This window comes from Triplophysa rosa, linkage group LG15 (genome assembly GCF_024868665.1).
Source record: "Triplophysa rosa linkage group LG15, Trosa_1v2, whole genome shotgun sequence".
Taxonomy (NCBI): Eukaryota; Metazoa; Chordata; class Actinopteri; order Cypriniformes; family Nemacheilidae; genus Triplophysa; species Triplophysa rosa.
Window position 1 is genome coordinate 5,384,807 of NC_079904.1, and position 23,687 is coordinate 5,408,493.

Sequence of the window (23,687 nt, forward strand, 5' to 3'; positions counted from 1 at the left end):
GAAAAAGGTTTTGGTAAAGACCATCTTACAACCCGTGTTTCCATGTGCGAAAAACAAGGTTATCTCATAACACCATGTCCAAAAACAGTAAAACCATGTTGCTTTTGTAAATGGTACAGCTTTTGACACCAGACTAATATTTTCAATCATTCTATGTTGGCATTGAATGGAAATTTTAATTGTGTATCCTTCCAAATCGTGCCGTAAATCGTAATAAAGCAGCTTTTGGAATAAATAAAAATGTAGGGCGGGACTTGATTTGGTCCTTGGGAATTGATTGGATCGTTGGAAGCCTCAGGCCCTTAAACAGTTAACGTAGTGTAGAGAATAGATGTTTGGAGGGTGAGGTTCACGTTTTTGGTTAAAGTTTATGAGGACTTGAATTAAAAAAAGACCCGCAAAGATATCATTTATAATCAACACTGCAATACAAAATAAACAAACACATTAAATTGTTTGAAATAAAATTAACTTAAAATTTGACTTTTCATTTCATGGTGACTTTCAGGTTTACGTATTGTGTAGAGCACATCCGAACCAAAAATTCCTTTTCATACCCCAAAAGGCAATAATGTATCCTGGAAAATAGAAACCATAAAACTGAAAATAAAAACAATATTTGGAAGAAAAAAATTAATTACCGTATTAACTGCCTCAGTGAAGGTTTGAATGTGATAATGGTCAACTCCAAAATGACTGACAGTTTGGAACGAAATCAACGAGATGAAAACGTTCCGCGGCACACGAACGGAATGATCACAAAGGAGAGACGAAGAACAAAGGCTGCGAAATTACTGCCAAATCCTCAGTTCTTCATTTTCCTGACAGCAATTCATCCTCACTCATCTAAGCCTTTTTGGCAGGATCCTAGATTTTCTCACAGCGGTAATTTCCTTGACCTTTGTTTCTGGCAGCGCAATTTCATCGTCCGCCCTCCAATATCAGCGAGCGATATCAGCATGGTTATACAATTGACAAAGGGGTCGGCGTATAACAAGCAGTCCTAGACGTGAACTCTGCAATCATGAAGAAAATCGATACAGGCTTCACTGTTCCTGATCTTTTAAATGATGTGGACTGATGGGAAATGTGGGTGCCGATGCTGAAGTGAAACTGTGGTTCTTTCCTTGTTGACTTCTTGAGCGGCTAGCGTTTTGGATTCGCCCAGATGAGAATCTTTTGGACGTTACCCATCAAGCGCCTGGGCCTGTGTGCTGCTCAGTGGCTAAATCAAAGAACTCTACAATCCTGCTGAGAATTCTGGGAGAGACAATAATCACAGCGTTTATGTTTATTAGAGCATTTAATTATTATTTGAACGTACAGCAAAGTAAAATAAAGGAAGCCATCAGCGTAACGTGTGCTATTAAATCCACATGTGCGTATGGAGAACTTCTAATTTCAGATCGCGTGAATGGCTTTGGAATTGTGCATTTAGTTAAGCGGCGCGGTCGTGATGATTTTGCAAATAGTCAAATAACCGCTTAAGTGGGGTTTAAAATGGAAACATGACCGGAGGCTGTAAACTCTTCAGTGGAGTGTTTAAGTGCTCTGTTGCTGGGGATATTTTCACCTTCTCTCTGTCTGACTGACGGAGGGCATACAGCTTGTAGGAGTCCTGGCTCAGATTCCACTTGTGAGCGATGAGCCGTGTTTTTCTCTACGCAAACTGCCCATGGATTATTCTTGTGTTAAGTCCTAGAAATACAGATGATATATTTTTACATGGAACGCTTTAATACCTGAAAGACGGCAATGTGTAGGCCTAGCACTTTTCATCATTCTTTTGTGTTCTTCGATAATATAATCACAACCTGTATTGTGTAGCATACATAAGACAAGCCATTAAAAAAATACAACATAAGATTACTTCTTAATTCGTTGTTATCTCAAGGATGTTGAGATGTGGTTTTACCACATTTTATGTTCTTTATATTGTAGAACGAGCAGCACACATCAGTGTAGTGAAGCATTTCGGGTTGTTGAGATATTCGGTCACTGGCTGTGGTAATCCACAGTGGCAGCTTGCTAGTGTCCCCCTGACAGCCATTCTAAAAGCTGGTAATGACCTCCACCAAGTCCACCCACACCATGTGTCTACAGGCCTGGAAAATCTCTGAGAGAGACAAGAGTGATGTACACCTAGACAAAAGGCCGTCTGTCGATTACAAGTGGAATGAAACACCTGCTGCTGCTATTCAATGATTACATTTCATTTTCATGCGACGGCAAGGCAGAGGTAATTGTTGTCCACTGAGACACAATAAAGCGCTTAATATGTTTCTCTATCTGGATTCCAGCCTTTGCTTCAATACAGTAGAAGTTAATCCACCTTGGGTGAATGATGCCGAAGGTCGTGGCAGGGGCTGCTCTCTATTCAGTGCTGAATGTGTCTTTATCAGGCTAATGCAGAGCTGCGGTTTCCAGCCCTTTGGTGATGTAGCGTTTCCTCTCGGTCACAGAAAGTTTTGAATTCTTTAAGCTTAACATGTTGGACGTGTGCCATTGTGTGCTCTTTTTTATTTTAGTGTTCACCTTTTTCGGTAGCTGCAGAGAAGTATTATATATGCTATAATATAATATAACAGAATTGAATACTATTCTGTTTAGGGCTGTCAAACAATTAATCACATCCAGAATTAAAGTTTACATAATATACAGTGTGTCTGCAGGGACGGACTGGCTTGGGCCACTCAGACGGACGTATTGTAAATGCGAATGCACGCAACGTGAACGCAGAAGACACGTATGCATGCCACCCCCCCCAGTCAACAGACACGACCATGCACCAACCCCCCCCCCCGTCGACAAAAATGGAGGAGGGCCGATTCGGGCCAAAAATACCAGCGCCGATTTTTCTTCCCAGTCCAGCCCTGTATGTCTGTGTACTGTGCATACTAATTTTGTATTTATAGACACATACACATACATCAGAATCAGAAAGAGATTTATTGCCAAGTATGTTTGCACATACAAGGAATTTGTTTTGGTGACAGGAGCATCCAGAACACAGAAACAGCAACAACAGTACACAGAGACCATAACACAATAGAATACAGTACACAATGATTTAAATAAGGGCCTATGGGTATAAAAAATTAAGAAATACAATACAATAAACATAAGATAAAGATATAGAGAGTGTAAAGCTATGTATGTATGTAAATATGTAAATATAAGTAAAAAATAAGAATAGACTATTGTAGTACAAGGTATGTGCTATATACAGCAGAATGAATGAAATATAATTTACAGAAAAAGTTGTATAAAAATAGATAGTGTATTATCTGGAGGATATAATTATTATTGCTCAGAGTTATTAATTGCACGGTGTGTAAAAACATTTAACTGTTCAAGAGGTAGATGGCCTGAGGGAAGAAGCTGTTGTTGTGTCTGGTTGTTTTGGTGCTCAGTGCTCTGTAGCGCCGACCAGACGGCAGCATTGTGAAGAGATGATGGCTTGGATGTGAGAGGTCCAGGGTGATTTTCTGAGCCCCTTTTCCTCACTCTGGATGTACACAGTTCTTGGAGGGTGGGCAGGGGAGCACCAATGATCTTCTCAGCAGTCCGAACCGTCCTCTGTAGTCTTCTGATGTCTGACTTTGTGGCTGAGCCAAACCAGACAGTGATGGATGTGCAGAGGACAGACTCTATGACAGCTGAGTAAAACTGTTTTAATAGAGTTTGTGGTAGGTTGAACTTCTTCAGCTGATGTAAGAAGTACAACCTTTGCTGGGCTTTTTTAGCAATGGAGCCAATGTGATTGTCCCACTTTAGGTTCTGAGAGATGGTGGTGCCCAGGAACCTGAATGACTCCACTGCTGCCACAGTGCTGTTCATGATGGTGAGAGGGGGAGTGCAGGGGGGTTTCTCCTGAAGTCCACAATCGTCTCCACTGTTTTAAGTGTGTTCAGCTCCAAGTTGTTATGACTGCACCAGACAGCCAGCTGCACAGCCTCCTGTCTTTACGCAGTCTCATCACCATCCTGGATGAGGCCAATGAGTGTGGTGTCGTCTGCGAACTTCAGAAGTCTGACAGAAGGGTCCTGGGCAGTGCAGTCATTTGTGTACAGGGAGAAGAGCAGTGGGGAGCGAACGCACCCCTGGGGGGCGCCAGTGCTGATTGTGCGGGTGCTGGATGTGAGTTTCCCCATTCTCACTAACTGCTGCCTGTCTGTCAGAAAGCTGGTGATCCACTGACAGATAGAGCCAGGAACAGATAGCTGGGTTAACTTTGTCTGGAGCAGTGATGGGATGATGGTGTTGAAAGCAGAGCTGAAGTCCACAAACAGGATCCTCACATAGGTCCCTGGTCTATCCAGATGTTTCAGGACAAAATGCAGCCCCATGTTAACTGCATCCTCAACAGACCTGTTTGCTCTGTAGGCAAACTGCAAGGGGTCCAGTAAGGGTTCTGTGATGTCCTTCAGATAAGCCAGTACCAGTCTCTCGAATGACTTCATGACCACAGATGTGAGAGCGACGGGTCTGTAGTCATTCAGTCCTGTGATTTTGGGTTTCTTTGGGATGGGGATTATGGTGGAGCGCTTGAAACAGGAAGGAGCTGTGCACAGCTCCAGTGATCTGTTGAAGATCTGTGAGAAGATGAAGGCCAGTTGAATAGCACAGCTTTTAAGACAGGCTGGGGAGATACCATCTGGGCCTGGTGCTTTTCTTGTCTTTTGTTTCCTAAAGACAATGTATACATATTTAGGAAATATTTACATGTATTTATTTATATTTAGCAATAATTTAAATTATATTACATGTTTATTAATTTGATATTTTTCTTATATAAATATAAGTTTATAAATACAAAATGAATATGCACAGTGCAGTCATATATTATGTAAACAAACTTTTATTCTGGATGCGATTAATCGCGATCTACAGTATTCTATTCTATTCTATTCTATTCCAGAATCATTAATAAAATGATAACCAAATGACACACATTGGCACATTTTCAACATTTTAAAGAGCGGATTCAGATGTCTGGACTGCTGTGGTACAGTATAGCGATGCGACAGTCCCAGCCTCTGTGTATCCTCCACAACCCAGCACTCATAACCAACTTGCAAGATCATGAATTTTTCGTCGTGTTTCGTTGTTAGCTGATTTGCATAATTCCTTTAGTGACTCTGCTACTAAAACAACAACAGAGACCTTTATCATTACACTACAATTCAATCCGAATTTCGCTCATACACATGTTGCAATCCATCGCTACTAAGCCAGTGAAGAATAACAAAACCTGCAACTGTGATGAAATGAGGAAAATGAAAGAAAGAAATGACCTAATTGGACGTAATTGCTGGGTGCAAGGAACCAGACTAGAGCAAGTGATGAGGGCATCTGAGCAGCGCCACGTCTGTGTCTCAGCCTTCTCTTAGCTCCCGCTGAGCTCAGCCGCCTAATGAGAAAAGAAGGGCACGGCGAGGATGTGGTAATTGGATCCTCCCTGTCCTGTCGCCTGGGCATGTGGCGATGTGGCTGCGCTTTATTTAGCTCTTCTGGGCAAACAGTGTCAGTTCTGCACTTGCCAACAGCAACTGCAGAGCTTGTGAGAACAAACCACTTTTGGCGATCCCAAGTTCATTTCCTTTGCTGAAGTTACATCTCTTTGCACCTTCAGACAGCAGTTATGCTTTCAACATTTTATTATGGACTAATGAGGCTTTCTGACATGCTAATTAAAGCGGACCGCTTGTCTATTTTTGATTATGTAACCAACAAACGTAAAAGTGCATTTGAATAGCTCTTCTTACACAATCATGTGATGACCAGGTATGAAAAACAAGCAGAAGTGCCATTAAGAAAAAATAGGGCATTTATTGTATGTTAATGTGCAAGCAGATCATACAAGTGCTTTGTATTGGGGCTGAAGGTAAAAAGAAATTGTAAAAAGTTTGTGCGTTGTTCTTCAGTGTGTCACACTTGATGTGTGTTCCTCAGGTTTTTGTGGGTCCAACTGCCAATCTTTGTTCTGGAGAACATCGGTATGACTGACACTCAGGGGATCCTAAATAGAGAAACAGAGAGACGAAGCACATGAGCATAGAAAGGAAAACTGGTCCCTATGTACTTTGGACTTTAAAATTAGGCTCATTAATTTTTACAAAATATAAGATGACAATAACTACAATGCAAGATGGTCACACAATGCAAAGCAACACTGCCAGACCAATTAAAAATCCTTACAAGACAATTAGGCACAGTGCTTTGAGAAAGCCTTGGCGAAATAATACAAATTAACATGTTATTTGCATTAAAAATCTAATTGGTTGTGATTGAGCACATGTTGCTAAAATATATTAAGCTGATCGGAATGCTCAAATAAACAAAACCGTATTTTGATAGTGCCACAGAGTTTACATCTGTTATTTCAAAACACCCATATTATAGAATGCAACATTACTATTTAAACAGTAAATAGGTCATTTTTTAGCAAGTCGGGATGTTTTGCAATCCCAGCATACCTGTGATATGCTGAAGAGACAAAGGGAGCAGAACACAGCAGAGCAGCAGGACACAGATGTCGCCCCTCCTGGAGGTACACACTGAGCTCTTTCTCTCTCTCTCTTTCTCTGTCTTTCTATGTGTCTTCTGACTCCAGCTGAGCTCCGAGAGGTGAGACGAGGTCAGGGAGGAAAAATCACGAGAAAGGCATCTCCCATCTCTGAGTGTGGGCTGACAGCTCGCACGGGCTGATCACCAGCATTTTACTGCTCTCAATGCCGTCCAGAGCCATCTCGCTGTCCACGCAGAAACGAGATGCCAAGTGCTCCAGGTGAGTGCCAGATTTCTGCCAACGCTGCAGAAATTGGGAGATATGAACACCCACCAGTAAAGTTTACTTGGCTATATCTGAACGGGGACATACCGTAGCTTTTATATAAAGATAACTGTTATTCGTAAAGGCTGATTTGTAGTGCACACAAATGCAAATCAAAATGCCATATAATCTACAGTGTGCATTCACACATCATATCTGCTGATATGTGCACATCCCAGCACAACACGGAATAAAGAGGATGTTTTCTGATGCTCCGCTACAGCGTGCCGCATGGCGCTGACATTGACGTGACAAATGTGGCACGGGGGAAACGCTGACATCGGCCTGAAAGTAAAGCCCCTCCTGAGGGGCTGTCTAACGCTGGGACTGATGTCAGTGGGTTTCTCCGGGAGCTTTCTAAGTGTGGGCTGATTTATGGGCTGTCACAGACATCTCCGGCATTCTCATTGGAAGCAACAGTGGCGGAGGTACCTGCTTGCCGTCGCTGATGTTGCAGGGTACGAGCAGGATCTGGGAGGCGGGGAAAGTGGTGGAGACGTACAGACAGTGTTGCTGCTGGCGGATTTGCTGTCCGTGGGTGTAGATCCACTCCTGCACATGAAAGAAGACAATCTTCAAACGTGCTTGCTGCTGTCAAAGCATTTTCTGATGTTGAACATATAGTGCGGTAAAAAAGCAGTAGCAGATTCCTTTCAAGGATATTTGAATAGATTTTATGCCTTTTGATGCAAAAATTTGCATCTTGCTGAAGTAAATGAGGGTGTTTTAAACGCCACTGGACATAAAGATTTAATTTCGTACAAACTGTTTTGTCCCTCTGCCTAGCAAATTTACTGATGGGTCGCCATGGGTTTACTTCACAATTCATCTTTCCTACTGTAGGTTTGCATTTGTACTGCCATAGTGTTCATTCAAAGATGTCGGTTTTCATCTATCAGCTCCACTTAAACACTAAACCGAGAGAGACAAAATGTTGGAAGAAAACATCATCAACGCTTATTGTTTTCCACTGAGAAGGTGGTGTCGTTAGCTGTTCAGAGACACGTACACAGAACGGCACACAAGGGCAGCGTGAAAATGTGCGTTTGTGAGTCGTGCTGATGAACCGCTTCCCATCTGGTCTTATACGCTTAACAAGGTCACACTCAGCAGGGAGACATACTCTTGCTGTGCTATAAACACGCTTAAGAGCGCTGAAATGGCTTTTGTTGTGTTTTGGCCCCAGATCAATATCTCTCATCATCTCTGGGTTTTAAATTTAGAGAGTAAACAACTCAAAAAGTAAACATGTTACTGCACAAGAGAGAGGTTTAGTTAAATAAACACTATGAGGGTCCATAGGTTTGGATCAGAATGAGGAGGCTTTATGACCAGGAGACGGTGAGTTTTAGCCAATTTTCCTGCCTTTCGATTCACGAGTTGGAAACTGAATTGAATTGCCTGAGCCCTACAGGATGTTAAATTGGAAATCAAATTGGAATGACAGGAAAATAAATGTACTAGATTGCATAGTCAGACAACAAAGGACAGTCTTCTTTCTAGCACAACAACAAAACAAATTTTGTAACTCTCTATAGACAAATATTTGATATTTTTCTTGTTTGTAAGTCTGCAGATACATATAAATATTAACATCTCATATTTCTGGAAATACTCCACTCATATAAATACATATTTTTCATTTACTCTGTTATTATTGTAATTACATTCCTCCATTTCAATTTCAATTCTGCCACCACAATTCAAATTCAGAAATGGACTCGGAATCTAAAAGGCAATCCAAAGTCAATTCAAATGTTCCAGGCTCACGTGCAGGTAAGAGAGTCATGCAGGGTGACAGCGGAGCAGATTAGCTGCTCAGAGACCAGAGGGCACCTCTTTGTTTAATATAATTACACAGCAGTGCAAAAATGTGACCTGAATTAAATCCCATTACCCGACTGTAAAAGCTGCCCTTTCACCATGCTCCCGCCGTCGCATGGCATTTAATGTAATCTAGCATGTCTTCGAGGCTCAATGTGACCCGACTAACTGTGCGAGATGTCACTGATTCCTGGTGTGAGAATGGATATACACGATAGCTTTGTTCTTCTTTTGGTCTCAACCAAACAGCTTAATACAATGTTTGATCATTTAAGGTGTCACTAAAAGCAGGATTTGTGTTCTCATAACTTTAATCATACTTTCTCTGACAGTATGCCAGGGAGTCTTGTACCTGATTGGCCGCTGGTGAGTCTTTGGTGCCAGTGCAGGGTGCAAGCGTGAGCACGGGGAGATCCTGTCCCTCAACGGTACGAGATTCCAGGCAATTCTGCCTCTGCCGAATCGCACCAGACTTGGCATCCGAATCATCTGGAATTCTGGATTTGACAGTAAAACAAACAAAAGTCTATGACTTGATATGACTATGAGATCTTTTATATTTTTTCAATTGTTTCTCCTAGACCGCAATAAGTTGCAAAGCAAGCAAAAGGTGACTCCTTGTACTATTCCAATGTTTCTCTTGACAAAAACACCTTCAGTTAAAAATAACATTTTCTGCAGTAGACATTCAGAAAAGACCCCAATTTCCCAAAGTCTCCAAATTGTCCAAGGTCTGCAAAGTCATAACTTTCAGTGGGAACTTAAACAATTCATCAAATACTTCAAAGATCACTACAAAAATCGAATTGTAGGGTGTTTGCTATGATTAAATAGCACTTGAAAAGTTGTAATTCCAGGTCTATGCTTTTCAAAGCAAAGCTGAATTTCAATGCAGAGAAAAAATTAAATAGATTCAATGACTCAGTAATGCCATTCTGTGTGAAGTCACTCATAAGACACAGAACTAGACACAGAAGAAATGTAATGGAGGAGAAATCATTAAACATCCTCAGCTGAGAAAGAGCTTGTAGAACGCACACACAAGTATCATGATGTGGAACATTTTCTGAGCCTAAATGCTCGCATTCCCAGTTCAAAGACAGCAGAGCAGGGCCCTAAAGTGCATTCCGCTATTTTAAATAAATGTGCGTGAATGTGAAACGGTTGGGAACACAGTACCGTACGAGTAACATCTGACGTCTGATCAAAACCCATAAACTTACCACCAGAATAAAAATGTGCATCTTACCAAAGTTAGGTTTAATACTATGGCTGACTTTGACTGGTTAAGTTCAAAACACTTTAAACTTTTAAATAGGATCTTAAAGAGTACATAACATGAGATCATGAAAATTACATTTCATGCAGTGTGTAAAAGTAAGCAGTCTGCCAAGTTGTAAATAGGACGGTGAATGAATAACAAAGTTATTGGCTTGGAAAAAAAGGGAGTCGACTCTGAATCACGCAAACGAGTCGTCCCTTGTCCGATTCGCGAACCGCCACGGATTTACGTCACTACATATAGTCCCCGCCTACATTTGCTAGGACTGCTCGCGAAAACGTCACTCTTCTCCCCCAAACACTGTAGCTCGTGAGCCTCATTCGCGGTAGAACAATCACATCAGACTAGACTAGCGGAAAGTAGGGGATTAAACAGATGTATCGAGGAACGAATCATTTGGGAGTCAGTCAAGAAGTAAGGTAAAAGTAACTAGCTGAGTTTTTACAACTTCTATGTACATAAACTTGTTGTTGGACACTCCATAAACCAAAGTAGGACCTTAAAAATCCCTAGTTATGTACTCTTTAATATTTTTTTTCATTTTTTATTTTTTTATTTAACACACGTGACAGTGTCTAATGTCCTTTAATACAAGTCATCTTATGTTTCTGAACAACAACACTGAACTCTGCTTGGCTCTACAGTACCATTTCCATTCTAGTAAAAAGAATGAGATGCACAGACAATATTAGTATGCAATATCTGCATTGAGATTCTTCCCTTGTGACTGATGAGAGCAGACAGACAGCGGCTCAGACTACAACAAATAAGCTTTAGACACAGAGGAGCCATTTACTGCCATGCTAAAATAATAACACTGCAATTTGCAATCATCAGTCACCGCTGGCGCGCGCACTCAAAGACACGCCACTCTTGCTCCCCGACTCACTTGAGCTCTGGATAGACGTTGTCCAGATACCACTTGAAGGATTTGCATACGAGGCTCTTACGAAGCTCCTGCCTGTCGTGAATGCTGATAAGAGAGGAAGAGAATGAGCGGAATAAGACATACACCTTTTCTCTAATGCCCTCTTGCTACAGATACACACAAAAACACATGTGCTAGTCACTCACTCTCCGTAGGATTTCCCCCTGGCAGCTGGTCGAGCAGAGTAGTAGAAGAGTTTGAATTCATCCATCCAAACCTCGGCCGTCCTTCTGGTGTTCCTGAAACAAAGAGCAATGAGGTGTGTTCTCTTCCCTTGAAGATATGCACATCGACCTCATCAGGGAGATCATTAGGAAGACCTGCCAAATCATCAGTACGGCTACTAGAATTCACGATGCAGGCATGAATGAAACTTTTTACGCACCATTTGTGTGCTACAAATTACGCTACTATGTAAACCGTATCTGAGCCTCACATATCTAAATTTAACAGATGTAAAAGGACACGGGTTTTGAGAGAATCTAGTAGCCGACTAATGCCTTCAGCAATTATTCATTAGCTTTTCTGAACTATATGTGGAAACAGATTTTGTTGACTGAGCACACGGCATAGCAATTCAGATTCAGAATGTTGCACTATGCCCTTAATATTTCATACGGTTTCATGCTGAGGTTTTTCCCGGGAGGCAAAACGTGATAAAAGCAAACAAATTTTACACAGCAGATTTTCTTTTAGGGAAAAGTCCAATTATCTCTATCTATGGTGAAAAATTCAACGAAGAAAACATTCTAGATAAAAAATAAAAAAGATTAGCATATTCAAATTTATGAGACCCCAAAGGACGCAACAAGGTCTTCTGATGTTAATAAAAGGGGCTACATCCTTTATTGGCAAAAAGTTTTTCTTCAATGAAACACTTTTACATATTGTTGTTGAGTTATGAATAAACATATGTGCATGCACTGCTTACAGTTCTTACTTTATGTATGTGTTGGCATTGCCTTCTGGAAAGATGTAGGGATGTTTCTTGCGGAAGACGTGGCCGACCCTGCTACAGGGAACAATTTCCAGACTTCCTCCACACATCCATACTCTAAAAGAGATCTCTAGAAACACAACAAGATATTTATAGTTAAATAAAAATCTCAAATAGAGATATCTCAAAGGTCCAGTGTATGAAATTGAGCGCCATCTAGTGGTGAGGTTGCGGATTGCAACCAAGGGCTCAATGCACCGCTCACCCCTCCCTTTTGAAGCATAGGGTGGCTGAAACAGGACTAAGATTTTGTCACATTTTTGCTTCTTTGCCGAAGGAGATAATGTATTTAAGAAACGCGCTCTGTAGAGCAGTTTGTCCGTTTAGGGCTGCTGTAGAAACAACATGGCGAATTCCATGCAAGGGGACCCGCGGTGTATGTAGATAGAAATCGCTCATTCTAACGTAATAAAAACATAACGCTTCATTATGTAAGGTCTTTATACACCTCTGAACACATAGTTATGTATGTATATTATATTGCATTTCTGTTAATAGATCCTCCAAAAAAAATTACACATTGGACCTTTAAACACCTTGATGTTACCAATGAGATTAAATGAATAGCAAATTGAGACTTGTTACATTAATTTCCTAGTAATTTCAAGTAATTTCATTTCTCCTCACACTTTCAGGATAGATCTTAAAAATGTTTTAAACTCCACCAAGTCAGAGGGTTCGATAATTAATATTATAATGTCTCATCTTATTTTCCTATGATCAACAAAGAGATGTCAACAACACACTTTTGTATCTACGTTAAGGTATTTTGTTAAGGTTTTTATTACGATAATAATTTTAAAAAAGGTTTCCTGAGTTTCTGAACAGAACATACACTGATTTTATTGGTCCAGTTCCAATTTAATTCTAAATAAGTTCAGGGTTAATGACGGTTCCCTTAAAAAAACCCAGCACAAGAAGAACCATCCAATCATCCAGTGCATGTTTTCAAGAAAGAAAATGAAAAAAAATAAAATCGGCAAAACAGACATGGTCTGAGAAACTGATTTCGGAGATCAAGACAAGCTATTTCTAAGTTCAAATGTCACCGCATGGCATTTCCTCTCTGATGAGACAACATCAACAAGTTGCCTACAATCAATCTGTCAGAGTAGGAAAGTGATTGAGGTTTGAATGCCGTCAGACAGGTGCGTTCATGCATAGTAAATACTCACCGAAGTTCTCCCCTCCCCAGATGTCCATGGCTGTGTCGTATTTTCCCAAGTGATTGAACCACGATCTGTCGATAACAAACAGTCCTCCAGCAATGATGGGTGTTCTGGGGGTTGAAAGGAAAACTGGACAATAAATGCCTCAATCCAGTGTGTTTCAAAATCCTGTCACTCAATACTAATGCATTAAAACATTTCTTTGGGAGTGTGGTTTGGGTTCAGAGGATGAAAGATCACTGAAGCAGACTAAGTGATAGTTGAGTTACTAGTTTTTGGAAGGAGTTTGCCAGTGCGGCTGCGTTCTTATTCTCCTGATGAAACTCGGCTTGCCCTTCAAAAACAAAGAGAGCTGCTTCAAACACTAAGGACGTTAGGGAAAGCAGTTTCCATATCATCGAAGCCATTTGAATTCAATCTGCAGTAATCTTTCATTGTGAAGTGGAAGGACACATTGTTTTTGTGCCGTTCCTCAGGGCCGTACTTTCATCTCGGATTCATTTACTTTTCACACATCTGTTCTCATCTTTTAGCTGGCCAGACACAAAGCTCAAAAGCGTTGACAATCGCGCTCTGTAAATGGGCGGAAGGGGGAAAATCCTGACGAGAATTTATAAATGAATGGAAATGAAAAAAATAAACAATGAATTAAAAGTACTTTCTGGAATAACACTATGCAAATAAATATGTTATTCCAGCATCAAGTAATGCTACATTTTTCAGTCGTGGTGTAAACTACATGTTAATAAAAACTGACTGTCACGCTTGGGTGTTGTGGGTGGTTGCTTACTGGCTCAAGTAAAAAGAGTCCTCCTTCAATTCTACAGTATATGTATTCTTGTACATAATCCCACTTTCAAAGCCTATGGTATTTTATTTAGTCATTTTATTCCCTTAAGTCTATTGCTGAAGTAATATAACAAATAGGTGGAATGAGTTACATGCCAAATTTTATTACCTACCGTTGGCACAAGGCTTAATAAATACAAATACTTCTCAAATTATAAATGATTACTTATACTTAAAGGTCCAGTGTATGAAATTTAGCGGCATCCAGTGGTGAGTTTGCAAATTGCAACCAACACCTCACTCCACCCCTCCCTTTCGAAGCACTACGACACAAGGCTAAGATGTCGTTTTCACATCTTTGCAAACGTATTTTCGAAACGCGCTCTGTAGAGCAGTTTGTCCGTTTAGGGTTACTGTAGAAACAACATGGTGAATTCCATGCAAGGGGACACGCGGTGTATGTAGATAGAAATAGCTCATTCTAACGTAATAAAACATAACGCTTCATTATGTAAGGTCTTTATACACCTCTGAAGACATAGTTATGTATGTATATTATATTGCATTTCTGTCAATAGATCCTCCAAAACATTACACACAACACTTTAACTACTAAAAACTACTTTTATCTAATGTCCCCAAATTCTGTCTAATTGCACGCTCCTGCTGTGTTTGTAATATCCTGTACATGTATGTAGATAATATATTAAAGATAATAAGATATTAAAAACAGATCATGTCACAGCACTTCCAATTAACAACCTAATATTACGTTTCATAATTCATAAGCTAACTCCTGCTAGTCCGACAACCAATTGGCTGTCAGTCAAGGGTCAGCGTTTGGCTGCCCTGCTCGCATATCATCGTGATATACACACCACCACTTACCATCTGTGCCCACACACACAAGCACACACGCACTTTCTCGCTGATCACTGATCTATTCAGGGCTGCCAGAGCTTCAGACCGGCTGCAGTGCTGCACTAGTGCGCAGCATGGGCAGGAGCAAACGGGATCTGAGGCCCTCTCTGCCTGAGTGCCTGCTTATCTACGCTATTAACAACCTTCATTAAAAGCAACTTTCAGAATGTTAGAACAGCATGAATTACACTACAACAGGAGGGCAAATAGAGGGTGGAGGTTTTATTCCAAAAGTCTGATTTTTTCTTTTTAAAAGGTCACACTTTATTTTAAGGTCCAGTTCTCGGGTTTTAGTAAACTATTAACTACGACTTTTGCTTAGTTAACTCTTAATTTGTTGCTTAGTAATAGTTAGTAAGGTAGTTGTTAGGTTTAGGTATTGGGTAGGATTAGGGATGTAGAATATGGTCATGCAGAATATGTGCTTTATAAGTGCTTATAGACAGCCAATATGCTAATAATAGGCTTGCTAATAAGCAACTAGTTAATAGTGAGAATTGGTCCTTATACTAAAGTGTACCATAATTTCTGCTGTAAATATTCAGCAGTCTTTTCATTACAGAATTAAATGTGAAAGTGCCGTGTTGTCATTCTGTAGTGACCTATAACAGAAAAATCGTTTCTAAATGATCTAGAAATGAAAAAAAACAAAACACTTTAAGGCCTCTCACTGTCTCTCTTATATGAGCAGACTGGTTTCTCTTCACCTACTTAATGGGCTCGGTGGGGTCAGCTCTCCTGGCTCGCTTCTCAGCAGACAGTTGCTCCCATTTAAAATGTAGACTCCAGTCGAAGCCTGCAGCAGATTGGAGTGAGAGACAAGAGAAAGATTAATGAAGCTCTTTTTGCTATAATTTCTCATAAATTCCATTTTTACAAGTCATAATTATATGGCACAGCGGCAGTGATAATTAAAGTGTGGCACCTATGATGAGGCGGGGCTTTAATCACAGCTAATTGTTAGATTTGTTTCTGTGTGACACAGCTGATTGGGGAATGTGACCGCCACCCTCGGATGTCAGCGATGGGACAGTGAATGGAGGATTACAGTATAATTGCTGCTTTTACCTCCTCGGAGGTCTGAAGAAGCTGCAACGTAGGCAAACGTGTCCATATTAATGATGTCAATCACAGGGCTGGCGACACAGGTTGAGTCCTGAAAAATTAAAATATTCCAAATAAGACAAAGAGAGGGTTGATGGGACTGTGGCCGACTCCACTATCTGTCTGTTCAGCTTGATTTCACAACAAAGGAGGTGGAAAATCAGTGAGCACTAGGATTATATGTGTTACCAAGTGTGGGTGAATGTACACATACACACACACACACACACACACACTTCCTCACAGCAGACGCTCTGACCTCATTGCTCAATTCTTTCATGCCGCACAATGGCATCCTGCTGAAAAAAAAGAATACTTGGTATGTGTCAGCGCTATTTGGGTTGTAAAGCACCTGTTAAAACTGCACGAATAAGATGCATTTTGAAAAATGTGATTTTGTGAAGTGTAAATTTTGTGCTGGGGAAAAAAATACTTGGAATCTTGACACTTCTGGGTGAACTGAATTAACAGAAAAATGTATCCGATTTTATGTATGAGTCAGGCAAAAAGTTCATAATGTTTTACTTTTGTATTATCTGATATGATATGATATCATACGATATATCATATCACACATCACATCATATATCATAATCATTATAATGTATGATATGTTATATGTGTTAATGTGATAGTCCTATTTTTTTTATAAGTTATGTATTGCAAAATCCAAACCTCTTTGACCCTCTGCAGCAGTGGTGGCAGCCAGTCTTTATTGACCTCACAGTGACTGTCCAAAAAAGTCAGGATCCTGGCACCGGCAGCGTCCGCCCCTCGAACCCTGGACCGGATTAGTCCTGAGACACACACAGACAGGGAGGCTGATCAGAGACGCCAGAGAATTCACCATCCATCAGAGTTGTGGATCTCCTGACACGTGACATCTGTTGAAAAGCCTGTTAGGTTGAAAAATACTCCCATCTCAACAATCTCATTCACAGAGAACGAAATGAGAAGAGCCATTTAAATCTGATTAGGTGAAGAGACAATTAAGGCCTTACGGTTATTATCGAATCGGAACAAGAAACTTTCCGGTGAAGGCGAGGCTGTTAAATCAACGGAGCTTGACTGAGGATGCATAATAATTGTAAACGTGCAAAGTTTCATGCAGCATGGCAACTTCAGCCAATTAAAAATCCCATTTCATCCACAATAAGGCTGTATTTTCCAGATGGGTGAACGCACCCTCTACAGAGTTGTTGAGAGCAGGCGGCGTGCTGTGTTTGCGCGTGTGTGCATTTCATATTAGGCTAGTGTGGCCCCTCTGTGTATGCACTGGGCAGATGGAGAAGAAAACGGAGACCGGGAACGCAAGGGAGAGACTGGGAACGGCAGAGATTATATTCACCTACAGCTAATAGAGTTAACATAGCAGAACCGCACACCCTGTTTGTAGCTCTGGGACGACAATAAGGTTTAAATGCCTTAAACCTTTTAACAATTTTCTCTTGTACAGAGTTGGCTGCGCAGGGGTTTTATGCATTAATCAATGCTGTCTAAGCGACAGTGTGTGACAGTGTGTAATGGAACCTAGGAGCGCTGGAATAAACAGGAAGGGGGCAGCGAGTGGATTATCATTTTAAGTGAGAACTTTGCAATGCTACTTTTTAGTACTGTTGTTTTCACTGACTAATTTCTGCTGCAGGATAGTAGTGCAGCTGTTTTTAAAGTAATGTATCTTTTCCAGTAACAAACTATGGGCCAGATTTACTGAACAGGGCATAATAGCGCGAAAGTGCAATTAAAAAAAAAACACTGATGGGAGTGGAAATTTCTGCGGGTGATTTACTAACAAGGCGCACATTAAAAAACACAGGCGCAATAATGACCCTTGCAATCTACCAAGAACAGCGCAAATTAGCGCATAGTTTAGGACATGCTTTTTTGGGCGTTAAATAAAGCCGCAAATACCAGTACAATTACAAGCGCAAACCATTTAAAGTCCCAGTAAAATTAAAAATGGCAATTTCTATATTTTCATGAAATATTGCAGCGTTTATTGTAAATAGCTTACCAATGTGGGTCGTTCTCTTTTTAAAATGCATGTGTCCTCATAATCTTCAGTTAAAATCTGAAAATGCACTTCTGCCCTCTAGTGACTATATATCTTAAATGACGTAAGTTAGATGGCTTGGGCGGGGCGTTTGTTAACTCCTCCCCTTCAACTATCAAGTCTTCTCCTGGTTCAATTTCAAAATGAAACGGCTGTTTTTATACATCCAATCAAATCGCAGTGAAAAAACAAGCCACGCCCACATTTTTTTCTCATTCGAAATTCCGTTTTACTCGAAAATGTCAGAATACGTAAGTAAACACGATCGCAACTTCCGGTTCACGGGAACTTTAAATATTCTCCTCTCATAAAGTTTGCGTCTGAAGCGGAAACTCCTACAAATGCATATGCAGTACGGTCAGTCGCAAAAACAGCTGAAACGCCTTCACTGCGTGTCTTTAGTAAATACTGACAGGCTTATATATAATATTTCCATATACACCAGTGTAGAGCAACAAAGTGCTATTGGTATTTTTAAGATTAGAAAATAAAACTTCCAGTGGACATAAATGATTACTTAAACCATGCTGCTTATTTGTGAGAGAGATGTTATTACTTCAAGACTTCACCTGGTGTATGATAAAATGATCACAAATACCTTGACCTTAAGACTTACATTGAAGCAAGGACTCACATCATAACTATGGACCAGAATGTCATAGATTTGGCCAGTAAGAAATGACAGCAATTCCATTGTATATACTCAAAACACAACTATATGCACAGCGGCAGGCAGCCATCCACAACGTGCTTGCAAAGTGGGGTTGGTTTTGCATGGACAAGCACTGTTCACAGTTCCTACAGAAAATCTAGTTATTAACATACAAATGCATTTCGGCCCAGTGACATTAACAGCATGGTGCTAATAAACTAAATGAGAAACTTAAATCCAAATTGGAAATGCAAATTTATGTTAAGCTCGATGCCTAATTTGCCAAAAAAGTAACCAGCCATAAATATGACTAATCTTTCGACAGCCATAATTTGGTTAAACTGCGCTAATGTGATTTTATTAAACATTAAGTGGGCATTTTACCCAAACCATCTCTAAGGGCTCAGAAAGCCATTCCGAACAACGTCCGACATAAAATCTGCCACAGGCTGTACAGCAGTGGCAAAATCAATATTTGCTTCAACGGTTTAAGACCAGTGTTTTCAGATAGATATACACAAATTCTCTGCTTACAAATGGATTTTTAAATGTTTTTTATCGAGAATTTAAATCTCCTGCGCGCAAACTAATCCGTGTTCCGTCATCCTCTTGATTCAACATATCTGTTCATCCGAACAGAAAGATACGGATGACAGTACGAGTATGAGGTGAGGAACTATATCTGCTCTGTGCGACACATAAGGAACTGTGAAAAACACTGGTCAGAGCTTCAGTGGATGTGTTGTGCTCATCTTCACGGTCTGTTGTTGCCCTCCCAGTAATGCACCACCTGCTGTTAAAACACACACTGGAACACCAGCGAACAGCTGCGTCTGGATTTTTATTACAAACAGGAGTACTGCCAGCCCAATAAGAAACTTTTAATTTGACGAAGAGACTTCATCACTGGCCTACCTTCTCTGCGTTTATTGCGAAGACACTTTACTTTGGGCAACTTGGTGAGAAGAAGGCAGTCATTTGCTGAAAGGGAAAAGAAAAAGAAATGAAAAAAAGAAAGAAAAAAAACCCCTCTCTCTTCCTCTCAACAGGTAGTGGTCTAGCTTTGGTTGAAACCAGTAACTTTGTATTGGCACCTATTGTATTATTGCTCCTGTATGACATATTGCTTATTACTCCCTAAACTCTTTGTAAGTCGCTTTGGATAAAAGCGTCTGCTAAATGACTAAATGTAAAATGTAAATGTATTTATAATATCTATCAATTATTACAGCAACACAACAGTCATTTCATTAAAAATGTCATTTGTTAGGTACATACCAATAAAGTGCAAAAGAATACTCTCTCTTTAAGTCATATTTTAGTTTTGTTGTGCTATATCATAATACACATGATACTTACGATCTTCGCTGAAGTCGTCCACCAGTATGATCTCATGAATCAGATGCACAGGGGTTCGATTCAACACACTGGACAAAAACAGAATAAAGGCTCATAAAGGTTCAAACAGAATAAAGGCTCATAAAGGTTCAAACAGAATAAAGGCTCATAAAGGTTCAAACAGAATAAAGGCTACATTTTCACAAAATGCACAATATTCACAAATAAGTTCTCATCCTAAAAAATGTGAACTTATTACTATACAAGATCAGGACAAGCACTACACATTCAATTTCATCTTAAAACACTAAGCTTTTTATGGGCCGTTACTTCATTTTTGAGGAGAAAATCATATTAGCTACCAAAATTGAATGATTAATAATTCATTTGTTAAACTATTGGGTTCAATATCTTCCGACCGATGAAAAACATTTTATAATGCAAGAGCCTTGTAAAAGACATCCACAAAAAAGATTACTGTTGTTTGAAGACAATTTTCATAATGTCGGTAAGATTTTAAGATTTACTGTAAGACATTGAGGAGATACTGAGGCCACAGTGAAGTGTATGAGCACAGATCTTTTCTAATCCTCTTGTCAGTGTCCTCACGCTACGTGGCTGATTATGTTTCTCTTACACTGTAAGTGTTACCATCCTCACGATACATTAATCTCCTTTTAACTACACATACATACTAACCCTCACATATACAAAACACACACAGAACTCCGATCCACTTTAGGATTCTCATATTGTTAATGAGCACGTCAAATGGAAATCTTTTTATGGCAAAATTTTTACACACACATTTTACAAACACGCTACTTGAATATGAATGCTTCATATGAATGTTTTCCATTACAATTTAATTAACACTGATTTCTGTGAATGCAATGCTGTCTTTCTTTAACGTTTTACACCATTTAAAATAAAAAATTCAAGTAATTTAAACTCCAATTTCTGCAGTTTTTTCTTACATTGCTATACTGTCTGAGAAGGGTGAATTTAATTCTATTGATTTTCAGTTTTGTAGGTGGCTTTGTAGGAGCAAGGTTGCACATTTGCTTTGAAGCCCATCCTAGGCTTATAAACCAATCCCAGGCTTTGAAGCCTATCCTAACTATAAATAGTAATAACCAATGAAAAGGTCATGAGTAATACCAGTGAAATTTAACAATACTCAAACGCAAAGAAATTATGTTGAAATACATGTTGCATTTATGTACAAATGTACAATCTATACATGGACATATATGTTTTATGTGTGTTTCACTAGGATTTTTATATAACGGATTTCTATGATAAAGGTCTGCTTGAAGTCATTCTTAAAAATCAAATCACATCTTTTGTCATTCATTTCCTGAACTGCTGTTTTCTTTGAGTCATCTTCAGACAGGTGGAAATAGAGTCTCAGCTCTGTGCACGTCACCCAGCTATCATCTGACTATACCTGCGGGACACAGAAAAAACAAACAGCCTCTCCACATACCCCCTCTCCCAACTCTCTCTCTCTCACTTTCTCGCAAAGTACCCACAAGGAGAGTCTGAGGAAGCCGGGGAATGTATTTAGGGTTCCAAAAAGTTCTCTTCCACCTCTTAGGGCTCCTCTATAGTAATAACTTCTGTCAGCAGCAACACCCATCAAAAAGTGCCTGGGGCCTACACTTCAAACCCACTCTGTGTAAATGTTTGGTTTATGAGAGCGTTTATGCAACGGGATGTGTGTGTGTGCGTGAGAGAAAGAATCCCTAACATGAGGAAAAGGTCACAAAAAGATAAACATGTGAACGCTTCGACATCAGTGTGTCTGAGCCCATCTTATCACTCGGCACTCTCGACAGAATATCGGGCATTTTGACGTTATCATCACAGCTACCGTTAATGGCCTGCTAACATTAACAAAGGGTTAACACGGGGCAGACGTCATTTCTGCTCTACGCGGGGGCTGACGTGACTAATGTGTGATGAGAGTAGTTTGGATTCACACACCCGAGGGCACAAACACCTCGCATCACATCCCTTCTCTGCAGCCTCAGAACCAAACTGAAAACTGCACCTGGATACAGTTCATCCTCCAAAAAACTATCAAACAGTTGCTAATGAGAATGAATTATTACTTTTTTTAAATATGGTTTGGGGGAATGTGCCTAAAATAGACTTGAATTTCAAATGCTTAGAGCAAAATATAGTTTTTTATTCCTTGGTTTTGGTTTGAGGTGAAATATGACCCAGGCGTGCTCCTGGCAGGTTCACCGTGTCCGCACTGCCATGCAATAATTGTTAGTGCACTACTAACCTACTGTAGGTCACAGGTCAAGAGTAAAAGTGTGTCTCAGTTTTATTTAGAATAAGGAAGCTAAAGCATTAATGTCTTTCTTGTGAAAAACAGGATAAAAGAAACAAATGTGCACTATAACCCAAGCGTACAGGAATGGAACAGAACGTACCTCCTCACTGTGCGCAGTAGGGTGGATCGTGCCTCATTGTGAAACGTGATCACTATGGTGGTGGGTGGCAGGTCAGGATCATAGTGCAGTGTTGTACACCTGGGAGAGACAGAAGGGAGTAAATATAATGAGACTCTGTGCTGCTAATTAACCATCAAGTTAACTGTCTGGAAAAACCTGTGCTGAATCTGCACATACTTAATAACCAAAGTTGAAAGAGGTCAGGACTGTCATTAAGCATCTGGCGGACAATAGCCACTGTTTAAATACCTAATGCCGAGTGATTTTGAGGTGTTAGTGGCTTTAGTCATTCGTGCACGCTTTAGGATAGACAACATAAAACAGGCCATGGCTGGGAGTGATGTGATTCGGGTTAACAGGCCAACAGAACCCCATTGTTTGGATAAGGGGAGCATGTGATTGGAATGGTAAGGACAGCAGCCAGAACCCAGAGGACGGGGAGCATCAATAATGTAGGACCTGATTAAAAATAAATAGCATTTTCACTTCACCCAAACTGTAGGAGAAGTGCACCAGTGCAAAACAAAAAAACAACAACTTGGACTTGTGGTAAACACCAGCCATTACCCTGCAGTGCTCCACCTTAGAAACACAGGAGGCTCAGGGTTTAGGTTGTAAGAAGTATAGAAAGAGTTTGAAATGGTATTCCTTCCTCAAAAAGCTATTGTATAAAATTTAATGGAAGACAGCGTTGGGAATAACAGATTCCCCATGGAGCCATTTAGCCTTTAGTGTATGAGAACAGCCCAGAGAGAGTAAAAACAGACAGAGGACACCCTTTATAGGGAGCTTGTGTCCTAGTTTCAGACAGGATAGTATGCTCTCAGACCATACACACATCTATTCTTCAACTGCTCTGCTTCCACAGACAGCTGGAGAGAGAAATACCTCTTCTGATGGGGTTTAATAGGATATGTTATGATCTAATACAAAGAATAACAATGCAAATCATACACAAAATTGCCATTTTTATCAACACTTTTAGTATTAATGAATTATTTTTTAATCATCTTTTCTTTTGCTTTATTCAACATGTACATGCATGTATTTTCACAGTATACAGACTATTAAGAAAGACATGTCTCTGCCTTAGATTTTGGCCAAATAAGGAATCTAGCTTTCGGAATAGCGTTTGCATTAGCATCATGCATGATGTCTTAAAATGCTGCCCATGTAGGCAGCTCATAGGTTTTGGTATTGCCAGTTGGAGAAGCTCCTGAAAACATGACAATTTTAAGTGCAATTTCAACCTCTTCCATTTTTTCACTCTAACACGATTACTGAAATATTGTCAAACTGTTAAATAACATGATATAGATTTCACCAT

At 40.1% G+C, this 23,687-nt stretch overlaps 1 protein-coding gene across 2 annotated transcripts in view; it reads right to left on the minus strand.

Moving 5' to 3' along the window:
* Window positions 1-4,518: 4,518 nt before the first annotated feature.
* Window positions 4,519-23,687, minus strand: part of galnt14 (UDP-N-acetyl-alpha-D-galactosamine:polypeptide N-acetylgalactosaminyltransferase 14 (GalNAc-T14)) — a 28,185-nt gene continuing 9,016 nt past the window's right edge. The window contains exons 3-16 of one of the 2 annotated variants that reach the window (XM_057353484.1): window positions 22,340-22,438; window positions 19,914-19,981; window positions 19,470-19,535; window positions 16,525-16,646; window positions 15,814-15,901; window positions 15,457-15,541; window positions 13,042-13,145; window positions 11,810-11,936; window positions 11,016-11,108; window positions 10,831-10,914; window positions 9,012-9,156; window positions 7,268-7,387; window positions 6,480-6,814; window positions 5,813-6,022 (exon numbers count right to left, since the gene is read on the minus strand). In XM_057353484.1, the coding sequence (XP_057209467.1) occupies window positions 6,656-6,814; window positions 7,268-7,387; window positions 9,012-9,156; window positions 10,831-10,914; window positions 11,016-11,108; window positions 11,810-11,936; window positions 13,042-13,145; window positions 15,457-15,541; window positions 15,814-15,901; window positions 16,525-16,646; window positions 19,470-19,535; window positions 19,914-19,981; window positions 22,340-22,438 (1,360 nt within the window). In that variant the 3' untranslated portion in view covers window positions 5,813-6,022; window positions 6,480-6,655. Of the gene's footprint in view, window positions 4,690-5,812; window positions 6,023-6,479; window positions 6,815-7,267; window positions 7,388-9,011; window positions 9,157-10,830; window positions 10,915-11,015; window positions 11,109-11,809; window positions 11,937-13,041; window positions 13,146-15,456; window positions 15,542-15,813; window positions 15,902-16,524; window positions 16,647-19,469; window positions 19,536-19,913; window positions 19,982-22,339; window positions 22,439-23,687 lie in introns of those variants that run through there. The other variant, XM_057353485.1, reaches the window with a different exon arrangement.